This window comes from Bufo bufo, chromosome 4, assembly GCF_905171765.1.
Source record: "Bufo bufo chromosome 4, aBufBuf1.1, whole genome shotgun sequence".
NCBI lineage: Eukaryota > Metazoa > Chordata > Amphibia > Anura > Bufonidae > Bufo > Bufo bufo.
In genome coordinates this window covers 632,787,279-632,809,015 of record NC_053392.1, presented here as the reverse complement: position 1 = coordinate 632,809,015, position 21,737 = coordinate 632,787,279, and the positions used below count along the sequence as shown (strand labels likewise).

At 51.3% G+C, this 21,737-nt stretch overlaps 1 protein-coding gene across 3 annotated transcripts in view; it reads left to right on the top strand.

Annotated features, from left to right (window-relative positions):
• Positions 1-21,737, top strand: part of LOC120999840 (ATP-binding cassette sub-family C member 10-like) — a 269,544-nt gene that overhangs the window by 28,889 nt on the left and 218,918 nt on the right. For all 3 annotated transcript variants that reach the window (XM_040430860.1, XM_040430859.1, XM_040430861.1), the window contains exons 2-11: positions 5,269-5,451; positions 8,012-9,266; positions 10,682-10,909; positions 11,197-11,356; positions 11,423-11,541; positions 11,871-11,950; positions 12,027-12,198; positions 13,095-13,193; positions 14,285-14,474; positions 18,245-18,322. In XM_040430860.1, the coding sequence (XP_040286794.1) occupies positions 5,291-5,451; positions 8,012-9,266; positions 10,682-10,909; positions 11,197-11,356; positions 11,423-11,541; positions 11,871-11,950; positions 12,027-12,198; positions 13,095-13,193; positions 14,285-14,474; positions 18,245-18,322 (2,542 nt within the window). In that variant the 5' untranslated portion in view covers positions 5,269-5,290. The remainder of the gene's footprint in view (positions 1-5,268; positions 5,452-8,011; positions 9,267-10,681; positions 10,910-11,196; positions 11,357-11,422; positions 11,542-11,870; positions 11,951-12,026; positions 12,199-13,094; positions 13,194-14,284; positions 14,475-18,244; positions 18,323-21,737) is intronic.

Genomic DNA, 21,737 nt, shown 5'->3' with positions numbered 1-21,737 from the left:
TGCCATCAGCTCCGTTCCCCCCAGTGCCATCAGCTCCGTTCCCCCCAGTGCCATCAGCTCCGTTCCCCCCCAGTGCCATCAGCTCCGTTCCCCCCCAGTGCCATCAGCTCCGTTCCCCCCAGTGCCATCAGCTCTCCCCCCAGTGCCATCAGCTCCGTTCCCCCCCAGTGCCATCAGCTCCGTTCCCCCCCAGTGCCATCAGCTCTCCCCCCCAGTGCCATCAGCTCCGTTCCCCCCCAGTGCCATCAGCTCTCCCCCCCCAGTGCCATCAGCTCCGTTCCCCCCAGTGCCATCAGCTCCGTTCCCCCCAGTGCCATCAGCTCTCCCCCCCAGTGCCATCAGCTCCGTTCCCCCCAGTGCCATCAGCTCTCCCCCCCCAGTGCCATCAGCTCTCCCCCCCCCAGTGCCATCAGCTCTCCCCCCCAGTGCCATCAGCTCTCCCCCCCAGTGCCATCAGCTCTCCCCCCCAGTGCCATCAGCTCTCCCCCCCAGTGCCATCAGCTCCACTATCCCCATGTGCCATCAGCTCCACTATCCCCCTGTGCTATCAGATCCCCCCCCCCTGTGCCATCAGATCCACTATCCCCCTGTGCCATCAGATCCCCCCCCCCCCTGTGCCATCAGCTCCACTATCCCCCTGTGCCATCAGATCTCCCCCCCCCAGTGCCATCAGCTCTACTATCCACCTGTGCCATCAGCTCCACTATCCCCCTGTGCCATCAGATCCCCCCCCCTGTGCCATCAGATCCACTATCCCCCTGTGCCATCAGATCTCCCCCCCCCAGTGCCATCAGCTCCACTATCCCCCTGTGCCATCAGCTCTCCCCCCCAGTGCCATCAGCTCCACTATCCCCCTGTGCCATCAGCTCTCCCCCCCTGTGCCATCAGCTCCACTACCCCCCTGTGCCATCAGATCTCCCCCCCCCAGTGCCATCAGATCTCCCCCCCTGTGCCATCAGATCTCCCCCCCAGTGCCATCAGATCTCCCCCCCAGTGCCATCAGATCTCCCCCCCTGTGCCATCAGATCTCCCCCACAGTGTCATCAGATCTCCCCCCCCAGTGCCATCAGATCTCCCCCCAGTGCCATCAGATCTCCCCCCTAGTGCCATCAGATCTCCCCCCCAGTGCCATCAGATCTCCCCCCCAGTGCCATCAGATCTCCCCCCCTGTGCCATCAGATCTCCCCCCCAGTGCCATCAGATCTCCCCCCTGTGCCATCAGATCTCCCCCCCAGTGCCATCAGATCTCCCCCCCAGTGCCATCAGATCTCCCCCCCCAGTGCCATCAGCTCTCCCCCCCTGTGCCATCAGATCTCCCCCCCAGTGCCATCAGCTCTCCCCCCCTGTGCCATAAAGATGACATTATACTGCATGGGGCCACAAGTTGACATTATACTGCATGGGGCCACAAGTTGACATTATACTGCATGGGGCCACAAGTTGACATTATACTGCATGGGGCCACAAGGTGACATTATACCTCATGGGGCCACAAGGTGACATTATACCTCATGGGGCCACAAGGTGACATTATACCTCATGGGGCCACAAGGTGACATTATACCTCATGGGGGCACAAGGTGACATTATACTGCATGAGGCGGCTGGGGACAAGGTGACATTATACTATATGGGGAGGATTATACTGCATGGGGTGGCTGAAGCCAAGGAGACATTATACTGCATGGGGTGGCTGAGGCCAAATGGTGACATTATACTGCATGGGGCAACAATCCCCCCCACCTTCCAATACAATATCTATTCAGTGTCTGCATGGCATAAATAGCTGAGGGCTTGCTGGCCTTTGTAGTGCACTTAAGGCCACAGGTTGCTTCTTTAACATTAGCTTATTGTATGATGCAAACACAAAGCATCACCTACCTCAGGCAGTGACAACCCCATGGTGGCTCCAGGGCGATGCACTGCAGTAATGTACAGCAAGCCACACTAACCTGAAACCACTTCTAAGCCCCGCCCCCAATCCGTTTATAGCCAATCACCATTTGTCTTACCTCTAACCAATCAGTAGGCCTGTTATGAATGTTCTCACATCAGGTGTACATGAGAGAAGCACTGGGATTGGCTGGGAGCAGCTGCCTGAGGGATTGTCGTACTGGTATGGAGACTGCCGGCTCCTGCAATCACTTCACTCCCGCTCTGTGGTCACATGACACAGACGAATCCTCGCAAAAAATTTGCATCGAGGATTTTTTTGTCTAATTACTCGATTTAATCTTCATTGTCACCTACCGCCCTGGGGTTAAGAACGTCAAGGCGGATGCTTTGTCGTGCAGCTTTCCTGGGGTGGGGTAGGGTTGATTCTAAAGATCCTAGTCCTATTTTGTCTGAAGGGGTAGTGATATCTGCCCTATATCCTGATCTTGAGGCTAAGGTGTTGGAGGCCCAAGAGGATGCTCCGGACTCTTGTCTTCCAGGGAAATTGTTTGTTCCTTCAGACTTGCGTCATAAGTTATTTGAGGAACATCGCTGTACTGTCTTGGCTGGACACCCTGGGAGTAGATCCACTGTCTTGGCTGGACACCCTGGAAGTAGATCCACTGTCTTGGCTGGACACCCTGGGAGTAGATCCACTGTCTTGGCTGGACACCCTGGGAGTAGATCCACTGTCGATCTCATCTCTCGTAGATTCTGGTGGCCGGGGCTGCGTAAGTGTGTTGAGGACTATGTGTCGGCCTGTTGTACCTGTGCTCATGCTAAGGTGACACATACTCGGCCTTCCGGATCTCTTCTTCCGTTACCCATCCTGTCCAGACCTTGGACGCATTTGTCTATGGACTTTATCACAGATTCACCGAATTATTCTGGAAAAACCGTGATCCTGGTGGTTGTTGATTGGTTTAGCAAAATGGCGCATTTTATAGCATTGCTTGCTCTACTTAATGCCAAGACTCTTGCGCAGGTGTTTGTCGATAACATTGTGAAGCAACATGGCATTCCCTCTGATGTGGTGCTGATTGGGGACTCAGTTTGTTTCCAGATTCTGGAGAGCGTTCTGTACTCGTCTGGGGTACAATTGTCCTTCTCTTCGGCTTTTTATCCTCAGTCGAACGGACAGACGGAGCGCACTAACCAGAATCTGGAGACTTACTTGAGATGTTTTGTTTCGGAGAAGTGGTCTTCATTCTTGTCGTTAGCTGAGTTTGCCATTAATAACCGTAGACAGGAGTCCACTGATAAGTCGCCGTTTTTTGGGGCATGTGGATTCCATCTGCAGTTTGACACATTTTCTGTTTTTCAAACTTCCGGTATTCTTGCGGAGGAACGATTTTCCTCTTCTTTGTCTTTGATTTGGCGGAAAATTCAAAATAACCTGAAAAAAGATGGGCAACAGGTATAAGCATTTGGCTGACAGGAGACGTATGAATGGTCCGGACCTGATAGTGGGTGATTCTGTGTGGCTTAAGGTACCTTCTTGGAAGTTGAGCCCAAGATTTATTGGTCCATATAAGATCACTGCCCTTGTTAACCTTGTAGCCTTCCGTCTTGAACTTCCTCAGGCTTTGAAAATCCATAAAGTGTTTCATAAGTCGTTGTTGAAGAAATGTGTCGAACCTGTTGAGCCGTCCTCCCCGCCTCCCGCTCCTGTCAAGATGGACTGTAATTTAGAATTTCAAATCAGCAGGATTGTGGACTCCTGAGTTCTTCATAGATCCCTCCAGTATCTTGTCCACTGGAAGGGTTACGGACCAGAGGAGAGGACGTGGGTTCCAGCGGCCGATATTAATGCGAATCCTCTGGTGAAGGCCTTTCACAGGGCCCATCCTGATAACGTCGGTCCTGGGTGCCCAGAGGTCACCTGTAGAATGGGGGGTACTGTCACGGTCCCTCCGGTGTCAGCTGTTGATCAGTGGTCATCACTTCTACCCTTTATAGTCTGACCCCACCGTTCTGACTATGCGGTAGATTGCTTCATTTGGTTTTGGAAAGAGCTGGAGTGTGGTTCTCCCTGAGTTTCTCCTAGAACCTAAGTGTCTCGCTTGTTTGTATTTTGTCTTTTCCCCTTGGTTGTTGTTACTACGCCTCAGGGAGACGCGTGTTCCTTCATCTTGGAAGTACCAGGTTGTCTCAGCCCTGCCAATATCTTTAGGGCTCCTCAGGGTCTCCAGGGCTCCCAGGTTGCTGTGTATGGGCATTTCTACCTTCAAGGGGTGCCCATACAGTTAGGAGTCAGGGCCAGGAGTAGGGTTCTTTAGGTGGTGACCCTTTCCCTTCCCTAGCGTTGAGGCCTAGTGGCTTTTCCCTTCCCCCCTGGTTGTCGGTGTAGTGTTTACTCCTTTACCTCATCCGTGACAGGTGGAAAGCGAAATTAATGATTTGATTGGTTATTCATAAAAGGTAATACTTCCACATCATACTATCAGGATTCTAATAATTAAGACGTTTTTGCAGCATCTTATCTCAAAGTTAGTATTCATTAGCAGCGCATCCCGAATCTCAGGAAGAACATAATGAGGGAGCTGCTTACCTTGGCCTTGTAGCTGTCTATACACAGAGACTCCATACCTCCTGCCAGCTGGCTCATTCATTTTTCCACATATGGGGGACATGTTTATGCAAAATGGATTCTCATCCTTCACACGGTGTATAATGCACGGGGTGTAATGTAGTGTGCGGTGTATAATGTACGGGGTGTCATGTAGTGTCCGGTGTATAATGTACGGGGTGTAATGTAGTGTGCGGTGTATAATGTACGGGGTGTAATGTAGTGTGCGGTGTATAATGTACGGGGTGTAATGTAGTACGGGGTGTAATGTAGTGTGCGGTGTATAATGTACGGGGTGTAATGTAGTGTGCGGTGTATAATGTACGGGGTGTAATGTACAGTTGCACCCTGCTGAGGCGGTCTATGACTCTAGCGGTGTGAGGGATGAGGCTCCGTCTTTGTGTCTGCAGACAGGGGGGGGTAGCTCAGCTCCTCCTGTGCTATTCTCGAGAAATGGCCACTGCTCGGTGTTCTTTATCTACTTCCTCTATCTTGATAAATGTCTTGTTTTTTGTACAGAAAGTCTGCGGTTATTGACATCTACACCTTCTGCATTTCTTTATGTCCAGATGTTCATGTAAAGTGTTTGCTTCCATAAGTAATAAACAGAGACTTGCTGAAGATACAACCTTGATGATTGTATTATTCTATTCTCCCGATTTGCCATTCTAATCTGGAACTCAGCATAAATCAGAGTAGGGGTCTTTGGCCTGACAGCGGTCACAGTCTCTGCTGTCTGATGATGTCTCTGTGGTCTCTTGCAGGGTCTCGTCTGCTGTGGATGTGATGGAAGACGTCCTTGTCCAGCTCTGTGGCTCCCGCTCCTCGGACCCCGTTCCCATCTGGGTCCATGGACATGTCGGCCTTTGCTTCAATCACCTTCTCATCAGCTGCATCCCTCATGTTCTCCTGGCTGTGAGCAGTGCATGTCACGCTGGAGCTCCCAGGTAAGAGCTACACCTGCCTTCTGACTGTCTCCCAGGTAACAGCCCTGTGCACACACCACCTACTGACTGTCTCCCAGGTAACTGCTCTGTATACACACCACCTACTGACTGTCTCCCAGGTAACAGCCCTATGCACACACCACCTACTGACTGTCTCCCAGGTAACAGCCCTGTGCACACACCACCTACTGACTGTCTCCCAGGTGACTGGTCTGTATACACACCACCTACTGACTGTCTCCCAGGTAACTGCTCTGTGCACACACCACCTACTGACTGTCTCCCAAGTAATAGCCCTGTTCACCCACCACCTACTGACTGTCTCCCAGGTGACTGGTCTGTATACACACCACCTACTGACTGTCTCCCAGGTGACTGCTCTGTATACACACCACCTACTGACTGTCTCCCAGGTAACAGCCCTGTGCACACACCACCTACTGACTGTCTCCCAGGTAACTGCTCTGTATACACACACCACCTACTGACTGTCTCCCACGTAATAGCCCTGTGCACACACCACCTACTGACTGTCTCACTGTTAAAAAGGAAAGGAATTTGGGGATCAACAAATAGTGTTACCTGGGAAAAGGTTCAGAAGAGACTAAGAGACAGAGAGGAAGTAGAGGGAATGGAGGTCATGTTCACCAGATAGGAAGAAGAGGGAATGGAGGTCATGTCCACCATATAGGAAAAAGAGGGAATGGAGGTCATGTTCACCAGATAGGAGGTAGAGGGAATGGAGGTCATGTTCACCAGATAGGAAGAAGAGGGAATGGAGGTCATGTTCACCAGATAGGAAGAAGAGGGAATGGAAGTCATCTTCACCAGATAGGAAGAAGAGGGAATGGAGGTCATGTCCACCAGATAGGAAGAAGAGGGAATGGAAGTCATCTTCACCAGATAGGAAGAAGAGGGAATGGAGGTCATGTCCACCAGATAGGAAGAAGAGGGAATGGAGGTCATTTCCACCAGATAGGAAGAAGAGGGAATGGAGGTCATGTCCACCATATAGGAAGAAGAGGGTTTGGAGGTCATGTCCACCAGAAAGGAACAAGAGGTAATGGAGGTCATGTTCACCAGATAGGAACAAGAGGGAATGGAGGTCATGTTCACCAGATAGGAACAAGAGGGAATGGAGATCATGTTCACCAGATAGGAAGAAGAGGGAATGGAGGTCATGTCCACCATATAGGAAGAAGAGGGATTGGAGGTCATGTCCACCAGATATGAACAAGAGGGAATGGAGGTCATGTTCACCAGATAGGAACAAGAGGGAATGGAGGTCATGTTCACCAGATAGGAACAAGAGGGAATGGAGGTCATGTTCACCAGATAGGAACAAGAGGGAATGGAGATCATGTTCACCAGATAGGAAGAAGAGGGAATGGAGGTCATGTCCACCATATAGGAAGAAGAGGGATTGGAGGTCATGTCCACCAGATAGGAACAAGAGGGAATGGAGGTCATGTTCACCAGATAGGAAGTAGAGGGAATGGAGGTCATGTCCACCAGATAGGAATAAGAGGGAATGGAGGTCATGTTCACCAGATAGGAAGAAGAGGGAATGGAAGTCATGTTCACCAGATAGGAAGAAGAGGGAATGGAAGTCATGTTCACCAGATAGGAAGAAGAGGGAATGGAGGTCATGTCCACCAGATAGGAAGAAGAGGGAATGGAGGTCATGTCCACCAGATAGGAAGAAGAGGGAATGGAGGTCATGTCCACCAGATAGGAAGAAGAGGGAATGGAGGTCATGTCCACCAGATAGGAAGAGGGAAAGGAGGTCATGTCCACCAGATAGGTGGAAGAGGGAATGGAGCTCATGTCCACCAGATAGGAAGAAGAGGGAATGGAGGTCATGTCCACCAGATAGGAACAAGAGGGAATGGAGGTCATGTTCACCAGATAGGAACAAGAGGGAATGGAGGTCATGTTCACCAGATAGGAAGTAGAGGGAATGGAGGTCATGTCCACCAGATAGGTAGAAGAGGGAATGGAGCTCATGTCCACCAGATAGGAAGAAGAGGGAATGGAGGTCATGTCCACCAGATAGGAAGAAGAGGGAATGGAGGTCATGTTCACCAGATAGGAAGAAGAGGGAATGGAGGTCATGTTCACCAGGTAGGAAGAAGAGGGAATGGAGGTCATGTTCACCAGATAGGAAGAAGAGGGAATGGAGGTCATGTTCACCAGGTAGGAAGAAGAGGGAATGGAGGTCATGTTCACCAGATAGGAAGAAGAGGGAATGGAGGTCATGTTCACCAGATAGGAAGAAGAGGGAATGGAAATCATGTTCACCTTAGAGGAAGAAGAGGGAATGGAAGTCATGTTCACCTTAGAGGAAGAAGGGAGGTCACGTTATCTGGAGGGGAAGAATGGGGAAGCTGCGGATGGTTGATGGTCTTAAGTAGGATAGAATTTTTTAAAGGGCAGACTGTGTTCACTAAGAAATATTGGAAATGTGTCTGGAGAAGGTCGCCATTTGTGTCGGAGCAGAGCTACCACCATGATGATGTCTCTGATCTTGTTCCTGACTGGTTATTCTGTCTTCTTGTAGGCATGGCATTTCTGGCTGCACGAGTGCTCCATGGCTGTGCAGGACTTGCATCTCCTTCGTCATATCGTGCCTTTGTGCTGCTGATTTGGTCCTTGGAGCTCTTTTTCCCCGTGAAGTTACCACCAATTTAGAGGTCCTTAACGGGAGTGTGTCCTGCTTAGCATGGATCACCCACTTTCTATCACTCCTCAACCTCCGAAAGTCCTGCTATGGAAATACTCGGGGACCTGTGAGTCTGATGTTTGCGGTCCTCCTGGTGACCCCGTCAGTGGTGATTATGATGGTGTGGCTGTGTGAGGAGGGAGCAGTGAGGTCACCTCTGAACATGGTGCTGGTCTCCCGCTTCTCGGTGTCATGTCTTCGCCTCTTTTGCATCATTGTTTATTTATGCGCCTTTCTTGTCCCTCCTCGTCACCTCACGTCTCCTACCGTTGTCTCCGTCAACGATGACGGTGAATATTCTCCTTTGGTCGCCTCGTTCCCCGACAGTGATGAGGAACCAGCAGAGGACGGTGAAAGTTGGTTGTCACGATTCTTCTATTTTTGGATGAAGCCCCTGCTACAAAGAGGAGCATGTGGAGCACTGAAGTGCCCTCAGGATGTTTATCTTTTGCCCCGTCATCTCCAAACACCAAGGATCCGCAGGAACTTCTTCTCTAAGTGTGGCCCTGGAGCCCCGAGCCTCCTTTGGGCGCTGCACTCCTGTTTCGGAGCTCATTATTACTCCCTGGGAGTCCTGAAGCTTTTCTCCTGTGCTCTGATCTTCATGGGGCCTGTGCTGCTTAATCTCCTGGTGAATTTCATGGAGACAAGGCAGGAGGCTCTCAGCTGGGGTGTGCTGTACACCATCGGACTCTTCACCACTGGACTTCTTGGTGCCCTGGTTCAGAATCAGTTCACACATCAGATTAACAAGCTGATGCTCTCCGTGCGGGCCTCAGTGCTCACCAGCATCTACCAGAAGACCCTCCGTGGGGAGGGGACTGGCCTGGCCAAGTTCTCCCCAGGGGAAGTCATCAACTTCATGAGCACAGATGCTGATCGGATATCGAACTTCTGCCGCAGCTTCCATGAACTCTGGAGCCTCCCGGTGCAGTTCTCAGTCACACTCTACCTCATGTACTTGCAGGTGGGCATTGCCTTTCTCGGGGGTCTGGGCCTGGCACTTCTACTGGTGCCCCTCAACAAAGTCATCGCCAGCCGTATAATGCACAACAACAAAGAAATGCTGCAACATAAGGATGCCCGGGTCAAGGTAGGAGCCCTCAGTATCTGTGTGCAATGTCATTGCTGTATAATCTGGAGAGCGGTGATGTCACCTCCTGTATAATATAGCTGATATCTGGAGAGCAGTGATGCCACCTCCTGTATAATGTAACTGATATCTGGAGAGCAGTGATGTCACCTCCTGTATAATGTAACTGATATCTGGAGAGCAGTGATGTCACCTCCTGTATAATATAACTGATAACTGGAGGGCGGTGATGTCACCTCCTGTATAATATAACTGATATCTGGAGAGCGGTGATGTCACCTCCTGTATAATATAACTGATATCTGGAGGGCAGTGATGTCACCTCCTGTATAATGTAACTGATATCTGGAGAGCAGTGATGTCACCTCCTGTATAATATAACTGATAACTGGAGGGCGGTGATGTCACCTCCTGTATAATATAACTGATATCTGGAGAGCGGTGATGTCACCTCCTGTATAATATAACTGATATCTGGAGGGCAGTGATGTCACCTCCTGTATAATATACCTGATAACTGGAGACCGGTGATGTCACCTCCTGTATAATGTAACTGATATCTGGAGAGCAGTGATGTCACCTCCTGTATAATATAACTGATATCTGGAGGGCGGTGATGTCACCTCCTGTATAATATACCTGATATCTGGAGAGCAGTGATGTCACCTCCTGTATAATATAACTGATATCTGGAGGGCAGTGATGTCACCTCCTGTATAATGTAACTGATATCTGGAGAGCAGTGATGTCACCTCCTGTATAATATAACTGATATCTGGAGGGCGGTGATGTCACCTCCTGTATAATATACCTGATATCTGGAGAGCAGTGATGTCACCTCCTGTATAATATAACTGATATCTGGAGAGCGGTGATGTCACCTCCTGTATAATATACCTTATATCTGGAGAGCGGTGATGTCACCTCCTGTATAATATAACTGATATCTGGAGGGCAGTGATGTCACCTCCTGTATAATATACCTTATATCTGGAGGGCAGTGATGTCACCTCCTGTATAATATAACTGATATCTGGAGAGCACTGATGTCACCTCCTGTATAATATACCTTATATCTGGAGAGCGGTGATGTCACCTCCTGTATAATCTAACTGATATCTGGAGGGCAGTGATGTCACCTCCTGTGTAATATAACTGATATCTGGAGAGCAGTGATGTCACCTCCTGTATAATCTAACTGATATCTGGAGGGCAGTGATGTCACCTCCTGTATAATATAACTGATATCTGGAGAGCAGTGATGTCACCTCCTGTATAATATAACTGATATCTGGAGGGCAGTGATGTCACCTCCTGTATAATATAACTGATATCTGGAGGGCAGTGATGTCACCTCCTGTATAATATACCTTATATCTGGAGGGCAGTGATGTCACAGTTCGCTGTCTCTCCAGCTGGTGACGGAGCTCCTGTCCGGGATGCGGGTGGTGAAGTTTTACACGTGGGAGGAACATTTTGCCCGTCTGGTGTCTACGTTACGGGCACGAGAGCTGCGCAGTCTTCGTGCTATTAAGCTGCTGGACGCGGTGTGTGTTTACCTGTGGGCGGCGCTGCCCGTCCTTATATCCATCATCACATTCATCACCTATGTGTTGCTTGGACACCAGCTGACTGCGGCTAAGGTGAGTGCCATCATGTCGGGTGCAGCAGACAATACACCTGACCCCGCCCACTCCCCACCTATATGCTCTCCTGACCCCTCCCCTTCTCCACCTCTATTTCCCACCCATCCTGACCCCGCCCCTTTTCCAACTCTATTTCCCACCCATCCTGACCCCACCTCCTCTCCACCTCTATTCCCCACCCATCCTGACCCCGCCCCCTCTCTCTTCCTCTTCATTCCGCGCTCCCTCTTCACCTCGTGACTGCGCTTCTTCCGGTTTCCTGACCCTGCCCTCCTCCCTTGCAGGTGTTCACCTCCTTGGCTCTGGTGGGGATGTTAATTCTGCCCCTCAATAACTTCCCCTGGGTGCTGAATGGAGTTTTGGAGGCCAAGGTGTCCCTGGAGCGGGTGGAGAGCTTCCTGGGGCTCCCGGAGCAGGACATGCTGCGCTACTACCGGGTGGAAGGTAAGTGTCCCCGCCCTGCGCCCACACCTTGCCCCACACGACCTGAAGTCTCTGCTGTCGTTTCAGCTCCTTCTAGAAATGGACGTCTGGCGGTGGAGATGAGGAATGCCACCTTCTCCTGGGGGTCAGAGGTCAAGGAATCCAGATCCTTCACCCTCTTTATCCAGCAGCTGTCTGTGAAGGAGGTGAGGCGCCCCCCAGCCTGAACCCCCAGATAACCACCCGGCTATACACCCTGTACTGACCCCCACTCAGCTCTGCCGCCAAGAAATGGCTATTGCATCATGTCTTATACTCCAGTCACATCCAGAGCTGCAGCCACATGTCTGCTGTTATATCATTCTGTCTTATACTCCAGTCACATCTAGAGCTGATGTTTTTCATATCTACTCTCTGGGGGTTGATAACTTGTTCTTGCGGGGTATGAATACTTTTCCACATCCTTGTGGTGTTGCACCCTCCTCATTCCTGTGAGTTTTTGGGGTCACGTTATCGGTGTCGGCCTCTTTCACAGGGCATGCTGCTGGCGGTTGTCGGGAAGGTTGGCTGCGGGAAGAGCTCGTTACTCTCAGCGATCACCGGAGAACTTGGCAGGTAATGGCGGCTCTCAGATGCTGGAGCGCAGCTCCGGGGCACATAGTAAAGCGCGTCTTTTCTGTTCTTGCGGCAGGCTGGGCGGAGACTTGTTTGTCGCACACCAGGAGTTTGGATTTGGGTTTGTAGCTCAGGAGTCGTGGATCCAGTTCGCCACCATCCGAGAGAACATCCTGTTTGGGAAGGAGTACAATGAGCGCCTGTACAAGGAGGTGCTGGAGGCCTGCGCCCTGAGCCCGGACCTCAACGTGAGTGGTGGCACTTGGAGTTTAGGCCACAGGTCCAGCTTCTTCAGTCATTGGGGGACAGTGGCAGCAGTTGGGGTTGAGGTCCCAGGTCCAGCTTCTCCAGCAGTTGGGGTTCAGGTTCCAGGTCTGACTTCTCCAGATGTTGGGGGGCATCCCAGCAGTTGGAGTTCAGGTCACAAGTCCAGCTTCAACAGTCGTTGGGGGACATGGCAGCAGTTGGAGTTCAGCTCACAGGTGTGGCTTCTCCAGCAGTTGGGGTTAAGGTCCCAGGTCTGACTTCTCCAGTTGTTGGGTGATGTCCCAACAGTTAGGGTTCAGGTCCATCTTCTCCAGCTGTTGGGGGACGTGGCAGCAGATGGAGTTCAGGTCCCGGGTCCATCTTCTCCAGCAGTTGGGGTTAAGGTCCCAGATCTGGCTTCTCCGGCTGTTGGGGAGCAAGACAGCAGTTGGAGTTCAGGTCCAGTTTCTCCAGGTAATGGGGTTCAGGCCCTAGTTCCAGCTTCCCCAGCAGTTGGGGTTCAGGTAGTAGATCCGGTTTCTCCAACTATTGGGGACGTGGCAGCAGATTGGGTTCAGGTCCAGCTTCTACAGATATTGGGTGAGCTTGAGCTTCTTTGGCTGTTGGGGGACGTGACTGCAATTAGAGTTGAGGTCCCAGGTCTGGTTTCGTCAGTCGTTGGGGTTCAGGTTCTAGGTCTGGCTTCTCTAGCAGTTGGGGTTTAGGTGGCAGGTCCGGCTTCTCCAGCTGTTGGGGAAGCAGTTGGGGTTCAGGTCCTCTTGTTTATTTGGTAGGATTGTGGAAAACCTTTTATTTTGTATATCCTTTTGGGGGAGGACTCGCCATATTGACAACCAATCAACTAACTATCTGACCTCACCATTCTCCTCCACTTCAGATTTTGCCAGCTGGTGACCAGACAGAGGTCGGGGAGAATGGCGTGACATTGAGTGGAGGGCAGAAGGCTCGGATAAGCCTGGCCCGGGCTGTATATCAGGTGAGTCCCTGTCTATAGAATCCTAGTGGTGGTTGAGGAATTTTGACAGCTGATAGTACAAGGCTCCTCCCACAGTGCCTGCCCTGTGACAGCTGGTAGTACAAGGCTCCTCCCACAGTGCAGGACCTGTGACAGATGATAGTACAAGGCTTCTCCCACAGTGCAGGACCTGTGACAGATAATAGTACAAGGCTCCTCCCACAGTGCAGGCCCTGTGAGAGCTGATAGTACTAGGCTCCTCCCACAGAGCAGGCCCTGTGACAGCTGGTAGTACAAGGCTCCTCCCACAGTGCAGGACCTGTGACAGATGATAGTACAAGGCTTCTCCCACAGTGCAGGACTGTGACAGCTGATAGTATTAGGCTCCTGCCACAAAGCAGGACCTGTGAGAGCTGATAGTACTAGGTTGTACCTACAGAGCATGCTCTGTGACAGCTGATTGTACAAGGCTCCTCCCACAGAGCAGGCCCTGTGACAGCTGATAGGACTCGGCCCCTCCCACAGAGCAGGACCTGGGACAGCTGATAGTACTAGGCTCTACCTACATAGCAGGACCTGTGACAGCTGATAGTACTATTCTACTCCCACCGAGCAGGACCTGTGACAGCTGATAGTACTAGGCTCTAGCTACAAAGCAGCACCTGTGACAGCTGATACTCTGTGGGTGGGACCTAGTACTAGGACCTGGGACAGCTGATAGTACTAGGCCCCTCCTACAGAGTAGGACTTGGGACAGCTGATAGTACTAGGCCCCTCCTACAGAGTAGGACTTGGGACAGCTGATAGTACTAGGCCCCTGCCCCCTGCCATAGCGCAGGGCAGCTGATAAAACTAGGCTCCTCCCACAGGGCAGGCAGCATGGTGGTACAGTCCTCCATAATTGGGCGTGGCCTCTTCAGGTTGGGTAATGTCACAATCTGGCGGCAGTTCCTGTAGTCATTACTCATCATGGTGTCCTTCAGAGTCCTCCCTCACCACTGTTAATGCTGCCTCTTCAGAGCAGCAATCATTCCTTCTGTGAAGATGGCGGAGGAACTGGTGGGTAGAGCGTGCTGCTCTGGGGGGTTAATCACCCTCCTTCACCTCCACAGGAGAAGGACATTTACCTCCTGGATGACCCCCTGGCCGCAGTGGACACAGATGTGGCCGCTCACCTCATGGACAGATGCATTCTGGGTATTCTCAGACACAAGACAAGGATCCTCTGCACCCACCGCACCGAACTGCTGGAGAAAGCGGACGTCATCGTACTGATGGAGGACGGCGAAATTGTCTGCACAGGTGAGTGATGGGTCCTCTGCCCTCTGTACAGGGCAATGATGGGTCCTCTGCCCTCTGTATAGGTCCTGTGCCCTCTGTACAGGGCAGTGATGGGTCCTGTGCCCTCTGTACAGGGCAATGATGGGTCCTCTGCCCTCTGTACAGGGGAGTGATGGGTCCCGTGCCCTTTGTACAGGGCAATGATGGGTCCCGTGCCCTCTGTACAGGGCAGTGATGGGTCCTGTGCCCTCTGTACAGGGGAGTGATGGGTCCTGTGCCCTCTGTACAGGGGAGTGATGGGTCCTGTGCCCTCTGTACAGGGGAGTGATGGGTCCCGTGCCCTCTGTACAGGGGAGTGATGGGTCCTGTGCCCTCTGTACAGGGCAATGATGGGTCCTGTGCCCTCTGTACAGGGCAGTGATGGGTCCTCTGCCCTCTGTACAGGTCCTCTGCCCTCTGTACAGGGGAGTGATGGGTCCTGTGCCCTCTGTACAGGGCAGTGATGGGTCCTGTGCCCTCTGTACAGGGCAGTGATGGGTCCCGTGCCCTCTGTACAGGGGAGTGATGGGTCCTGTGCCCTCTGTACAGGAGAGTGATGGGTCCCGTGCCCTCTGTACAGGGCAGTGATGGGTCCTGTGCCCTCTGTACAGGGCAGTGATGGGTCCTGTGCCCTCTGTACAGGGGAGTGATGGGTCCTGTGCCCTCTGTACAGGGCAATGATGGGTCCTGTGCCCTCTGTACAGGGCAGTGATGGGTCCTGTGCCCTCTGTACAGGGCAGTGATGGGTCCTGTGCCCTCTGTACAGGAGAGTGATAGGTCCCGTGCCCTCTGTACAGGGCAATGATGGGTCCTGTGCCCTCTGTACAGGGGAGTGATGGGTCCTGTGCCCTCTGTACAGGGGAGTGATGGGTCCTGTGCCCTCTGTACAGGGGAGTGATGGGTCCTGTGCCCTCTGTACAGGGCAGTGATGGGTCCTGTGCCCTCTGTACAGGGCACTGATGGGTCCTGTGCCCTCTGTACAGGGCAGTGATGGGTTCCGTGCCCTCTGTACAGGGCAGTGATGGGTCCTGTGCCCTCTGTACAAGGGAGTGATGGGTCCTGTGCCCTCTGTACGGGTGAGTGATGGGTCCTGTGCCCTCTGTACGGGTGAGTGATGGGTCCTGTGCCCTCTGTACGGGTGAGTGATGGGTCCTGTGCCCTCTGTACGGGTGAGTGATGGGTCCTGTGCCCTCTGTACGGGTGAGTGATGGGTCCTGTGCCCTCTATACGGGTGAGTGATGGGTCCTGTGCCCTCTGTACGGGTGAGTGATGGGTCCTGTGCCCTCTGTACGGGTGAGTGATGGGTCCTGTGCCCTCTGTACAGGTGAGTGATGGGTCCTGTGCCCTCTGTACAGGGCAGTGATGGGTCCTGTGCCCTCTGTACAGGGCAGTGATGGGTTCCGTGCCCTCTGTACAGGGCAGTGATGGGTCCTGTGCCCTCTGTACAAGGGAGTGATGGGTCCTGTGCCCTCTGTACAGGGCAGTGATGGGTCCTGTGCCCTCTGTACGGGTGAGTGATGGGTCCTGTGCCCTCTGTACGGGTGAGTGATGGGTCCTGTGCCCTCTGTACAGGTGAGTGATGGGTCCTGTGCCCTCTGTACGGGTGAGTGATGGGTCCTGTGCCCTCTGTACGGGTGAGTGATGGGTCCTGTGCCCTCTGTACGGGTGAGTGATGGGTCCTGTGCCCTCTGTACAGGGCAGTGATGGGTCCTGTGCCCTCTGTACAGGGCAGTGATGGGTCCTGTGCCCTCTGTACGGGTGAGTGATGGGTCCTGTGCCCTCTGTACAGGTGAGTGATGGGTCCCGTTTTGGCAGGCGCAGCACTATGAAGTGCCTTTTGCGCTGCGGCATTAGAAGAATTCTGATATCTCTGACTTTTAGTCTAAACAGACTGTCTATTACTCTGTAATTCCTCTAGCGCCGTTCTATGGAAACAGTAGGTATAAAGAGCACCCCAAATGCTTGAAATAACTTCTTTATTAACTTCAACTTTTCTTCATATATAACACTGCCACCTCCGCAGCAGATAGTCAATGTACATAACATGTGTTGAAAAGAGATCACAAAATGGCGGTATGCATAAGATGGTGGTTCAACTGTTCAATCTTGTCATTCAACATAAACTGGTGGATATATTTCTCTCTTCAGTATCTGTACTCTCACTTTAAGTTATTTAAGCACTTTATGATCTCTCTGAGGGGTATATCTGAGGTCTAACTAATAGTTCACTTGCTGAATTTTGTTGCAATTTGCAGTATGCAGTTAGCAGTAACTATTTGCAGATTGGTTGAGTATGATCTGGTATGGTTGTATGCAATTTGAATTGCAATATGGAATTTGAATTGTCAACTTTTTAGTTTGCAATTGGTGGAACTGTAAGTAAACATACATATAACTAGTTCAGTATACAGTTCTAATCACTATATTAACAGTAGGAACATTATATAACTGTTTTAAATACCTATTTTGGCCTCTTGATTCCATAAAACACAGCTTTTAGTGGAGTGAATGTCTCTTCAGCTCCTGTCTCTGGTGAATAATGATTCTAGCAGCTGGTGCTAGGGGAATTTCCCATACAGGCTGTGTGTGAGGCTGGCTGTGATTGGTCAAAACTCTTGCTGTGTGTGAGGCTGGCTGTGATTGGTCAAGACTCCTGCCCAGCAACAACAGTTTAACTTTATGCTTTCTGTTGTTTCTGCTGTGTCATTGAGCTAACCTTACATTATATAAAGAATCTTAAAAGCATATTATCTTTTCGGCTTCTGTGAAGACAATATATAACAGTTATATGACATCCAAACATGAAGTCACTGTAAATAACTCTGCTTTTGTCTTTAACACACAAACATAGGAACTGTATTAAGGTTATTGGCAGGTCTGGCTGTATACACATATAAGCTATACTAGCAACCTAGGACAGGTCTAAGCTGGCCAGCTACACCCGTTCCCTCTGTACAGGGGAGTGATGGGTCCTGTGCCCTCTGTACAGGGGAGTGATGGGTCCTGTGCCCTCTGTACAGGGCAATGATGGGTCCTGTGCCCTCTGTACAGGGGAGTGATGGGTCCTGTGCCCTCTGTACAGGGGAGTGATGGGTCCTGTGCCCTCTGTACAGGGCAATGATGGGTCCTGTGCCCTCTGTACAGGGGAGTGATGGGTCCTGTGCCCTCTGTACAGGGGAGTGATGGGTCCTGTGCCCTCTGTACAGGGCAGTGATGGGTCCTGTGCCCTCTGTACAGGGCAGTGATGGGTTCTGTGCCCTCTGTACAGGGCAGTGATGGGTCCTGTGCCCTCTGTACAGGGGAGTGATGGGTCCTGTGCCCTCTGTACAGGGCAGTGATGGGTCCTGTGCCCTCTGTACAGGGCAGTGATGGGTCCTGTGCCCTCTGTACAGGGCAGTGATGGGTCCTGTGCCCTCTGTACAGGGGAGTGATGGGTCCTGTGCCCTCTGTACAGGGCAATGATGGGTCCTGTGCCCTCTGTACAGGGCAGTGATGGGTCCTGTGCCCTCTGTACAGGGGAGTGATGGGTCCTGTGCCCTCTGTACAGGGCAGTGATGGGTCCTGTGCCCTCTGTACAGGGCAGTGATGGGTCCTGTGCCCTCTGTACAGGGGAGTGATGGGTCCTGTGCCCTCTGTACAGGGCAGTGATGGGTCCTGTGCCCTCTGTACAGGGCAGTGATGGGTCCTGTGCCCTCTGTACAGGGCAGTGATGGGTCCTGTGCCCTCTGTAACTCTGCCCTTTTTTTTTGTAGGTCCACCAGAAGAAGTCTTACCTCGGGTGCAGAAATCTCCTAAGTTAACCCCATCTTCTCTGCAGACCTCAGATGATGGTGTGTATCTATGTCATTGCTTGTGGAGTTGTGGGGGTTCTGCACCATTGTAGCTACACCGTGCCGCTGGGCTGTGTCTGTGCAGGGCATCGAGATGTGGGGGTGACATATCCCAGGAGACCCCCGCAGACCAGACACGGTCTCCTTACAGTTATGAGGAAAATGGCGCCCCCCGGTCTTGTAAGTTGTCTGCTTTATGTGACAGGACATAATATAATCATCCGGGTCTTAGAAGGTCTAATAATGAGGAAACTCCAGCCTCAGATGAAAACTAAGTGCTCCCTATACAAGTGCCCCTCATGACTCCATATACAAGTGCCCCTCATGACTCCATATACAAGTGCCCCTCATGACTCCCTATACATGTGCCCCCCATGACTCCATATACAAGTGCCCCTCATGACTCCATATACAAGTGCCCCTCATGACTCCATATACAAGTGCCCCTCATGACTCCATATACAAGTGCCCCCCATGACTCCATATACAAGTGCCCCTCATGACTCCATATACAAGTGCCCCTCATGACTCCATATACAAGTGCCCCTCATGACTCCATATACAAGTGCCCCTCATGACTCCCTATACATGTGCCCCCCATGACTCCATATACAAGTGCCCCCCATGACTCCATATACAAGTGCCCCTCATGACTCCATATACAAGTGCCCCTCATGACTCCATATACAAGTGCCCCCCATGACTCCATATACAAGTGCCCCTCATGACTCCATATACAAGTGCCCCTCATGACTCCATATACAAGTGCCCCTCATGACTCCATATACAAGTGCCCCTCATGACTCCATATACAAGTGCCCCTCATGACTCCATATACAAGTGCCCCCCATGACTCCATATACAAGTGCCCCTCATGACTCCATATACAAGTGCCCCTCATGACTCCATATACAAGTGCCCCTCATAACTCCATATACAAGTGCCCCTCATGACTCCATATACATGTGCCCCTCATGACTCCATATACAAGTGCCTCCCATGATTCCATATACAAGTGCCCCTCATGACTCCATATACAAGTGCCCCTCATGACTCCATATACAAGTGCCCCTCATGACTCCATATACAAGTGCCCCTCATGACTCCATATACAAGTGCCCCTCATGACTCCATATACAAGTGCCCCTCATGACTCCATATACAAGTGCCCCTCATGACTCCATATACAAGTGCCCCTCATGACTCCATATACAAGTGCCCCTCATGACTCCATATACAAGTGCCCCTCATGACTCCATATACAAGTGCCCCTCATGACTCCATATACAAGTGCCCCTCATGACTCCATATATAAGTGCCCCTCATAACTCCATATACAAGTGCCTCCCATGATTCCATATACAAGTGCCCCTCATGACTCCATATACAAGTGCCCCTCATGACTCCATATACAAGTGCCCCTCATGACTCCATATACAAGTGCCCCTCATGACTCCATATACAAGTGCCCCTCATGACTCCATATACAAGTGCCCCTCATGACTCCATATACAAGTGCCCCTCATGACTCCATATACAAGTGCCCCTCATGACTCCATATATAAGTGCCCCTCATAACTCCATATACAAGTGCCTCCCATGATTCCATATACAAGTGCCCCTCATGACTCCATATACAAGTGCCCCTCATGACTCCATATACAAGTGCCCCTCATGACTCCATATACAAGTGCCCCTCATGACTCCATATACAAGTGCCCCTCATGACTCCATATACAAGTGCCCCTCATGACTCCATATACAAGTGCCCCTCATGACTCCATATACAAGTGCCCCCCATGACTCCATATACAAGTGCCCCTCATGACTCCATATATAAGTGCCCCTCATGACTCCATATACAAGTGCCTCCCATGATTCCATATACAAGTGCCCCTCATGACTCCATATATAAGTGCCCCTCATGACTCCATATACAAGTGCCTCCCATGATTCCATATACAAGGGCCCCTCATGACTCCATATACAAGTGCCCCCCATGACTCCATATACAAGTGCCCCCCATGACTCCATATACAAGTGCCCCTCATGACTCCATATACAAGTGCCCCTCATGACTCCATATACAAGTGCCCCTCATGACTCCATATACAAGTGCCCCCCATGACTCCATATACAAGTGCCCCTCATGACTCCATATACAAGTGCCCCTCATGACTCCATATACAAGTGCCCCTCATGACTCCATATACAAGTGCCCCTCATGACTCCATATACAAGTGCCCCTCATGACTCCATATACAAGTGCCCCTCATGACTCCATATACAAGTGCCCCTCATGACTCCATATACAAGTGCCCCTCATGACTCCATATACAAGTGCCCCTCATGACTCCATATACAAGTGCCCCTCATGACTCCATATACAAGTGCCCCCCATGACTCCATATACAAGTGCCCCCCATGACTCCATATACAAGTGCCCCTCATGACTCCATATACAAGTGCCCCTCATGACTCCATATACAAGTGCCCCTCATGACTCCATATACAAGTGCCCCCCATGACTCCATATACAAGTGCCCCTCATGACTCCATATACAAGTGCCCCTCATGACTCCATATACAAGTGCCCCTCATGACTCCATATACAAGTGCCCCTCATGACTCCATATACAAGTGCCCCCCATGACTCCATATACAAGTGCCCCTCATGACTCCATATACAAGTGCCCCTCATGACTCCATATACAAGTGCCTCCCATGACTCCATATACAAGTGCCCCTCATGACTCCATATACAAGTGCCTCCCATGATTCCATATACAAGGGCCCCTCATGACTCCATATACAAGTGCCCCCCATGACTCCATATACAAGTGCCCCCCATGACTCCATATACAAGTGCCCCTCATGACTCCATATACAAGTGCCCCTCATGACTCCATATACAAGTGCCCCTCATGACTCCATATACAAGTGCCCCTCATGACTCCATATACAAGTGCCCCTCATGACTCCATATACAAGTGCCCCTCATGACTCCATATACAAGTGCCCCTCATGACTCCATATACAAGTGCCCCTCATGACTCCATATACAAGTGCCCCCCATGACTCCATATACAAGTGCCCCTCATGACTCCATATACAAGTGCCCCTCATGACTCCATATACAAGTGCCCCTCATGACTCCATATACAAGTGCCCCTCATGACTCCATATACAAGTGCCCCTCATGACTCCATATACAAGTGCCCCTCATGACTCCATATACAAGTGCCCCTCATGACTCCATATACAAGTGCCCCTCATGACTCCATATATAAGTGCCCCTCATGACTCCATATACAAGTGCCTCCCATGATTCCATATACAAGTGCCCCTCATGACTCCATATACAAGTGCCCCTCATGACTCCATATACAAGTGCCCCTCATGACTCCATATACAA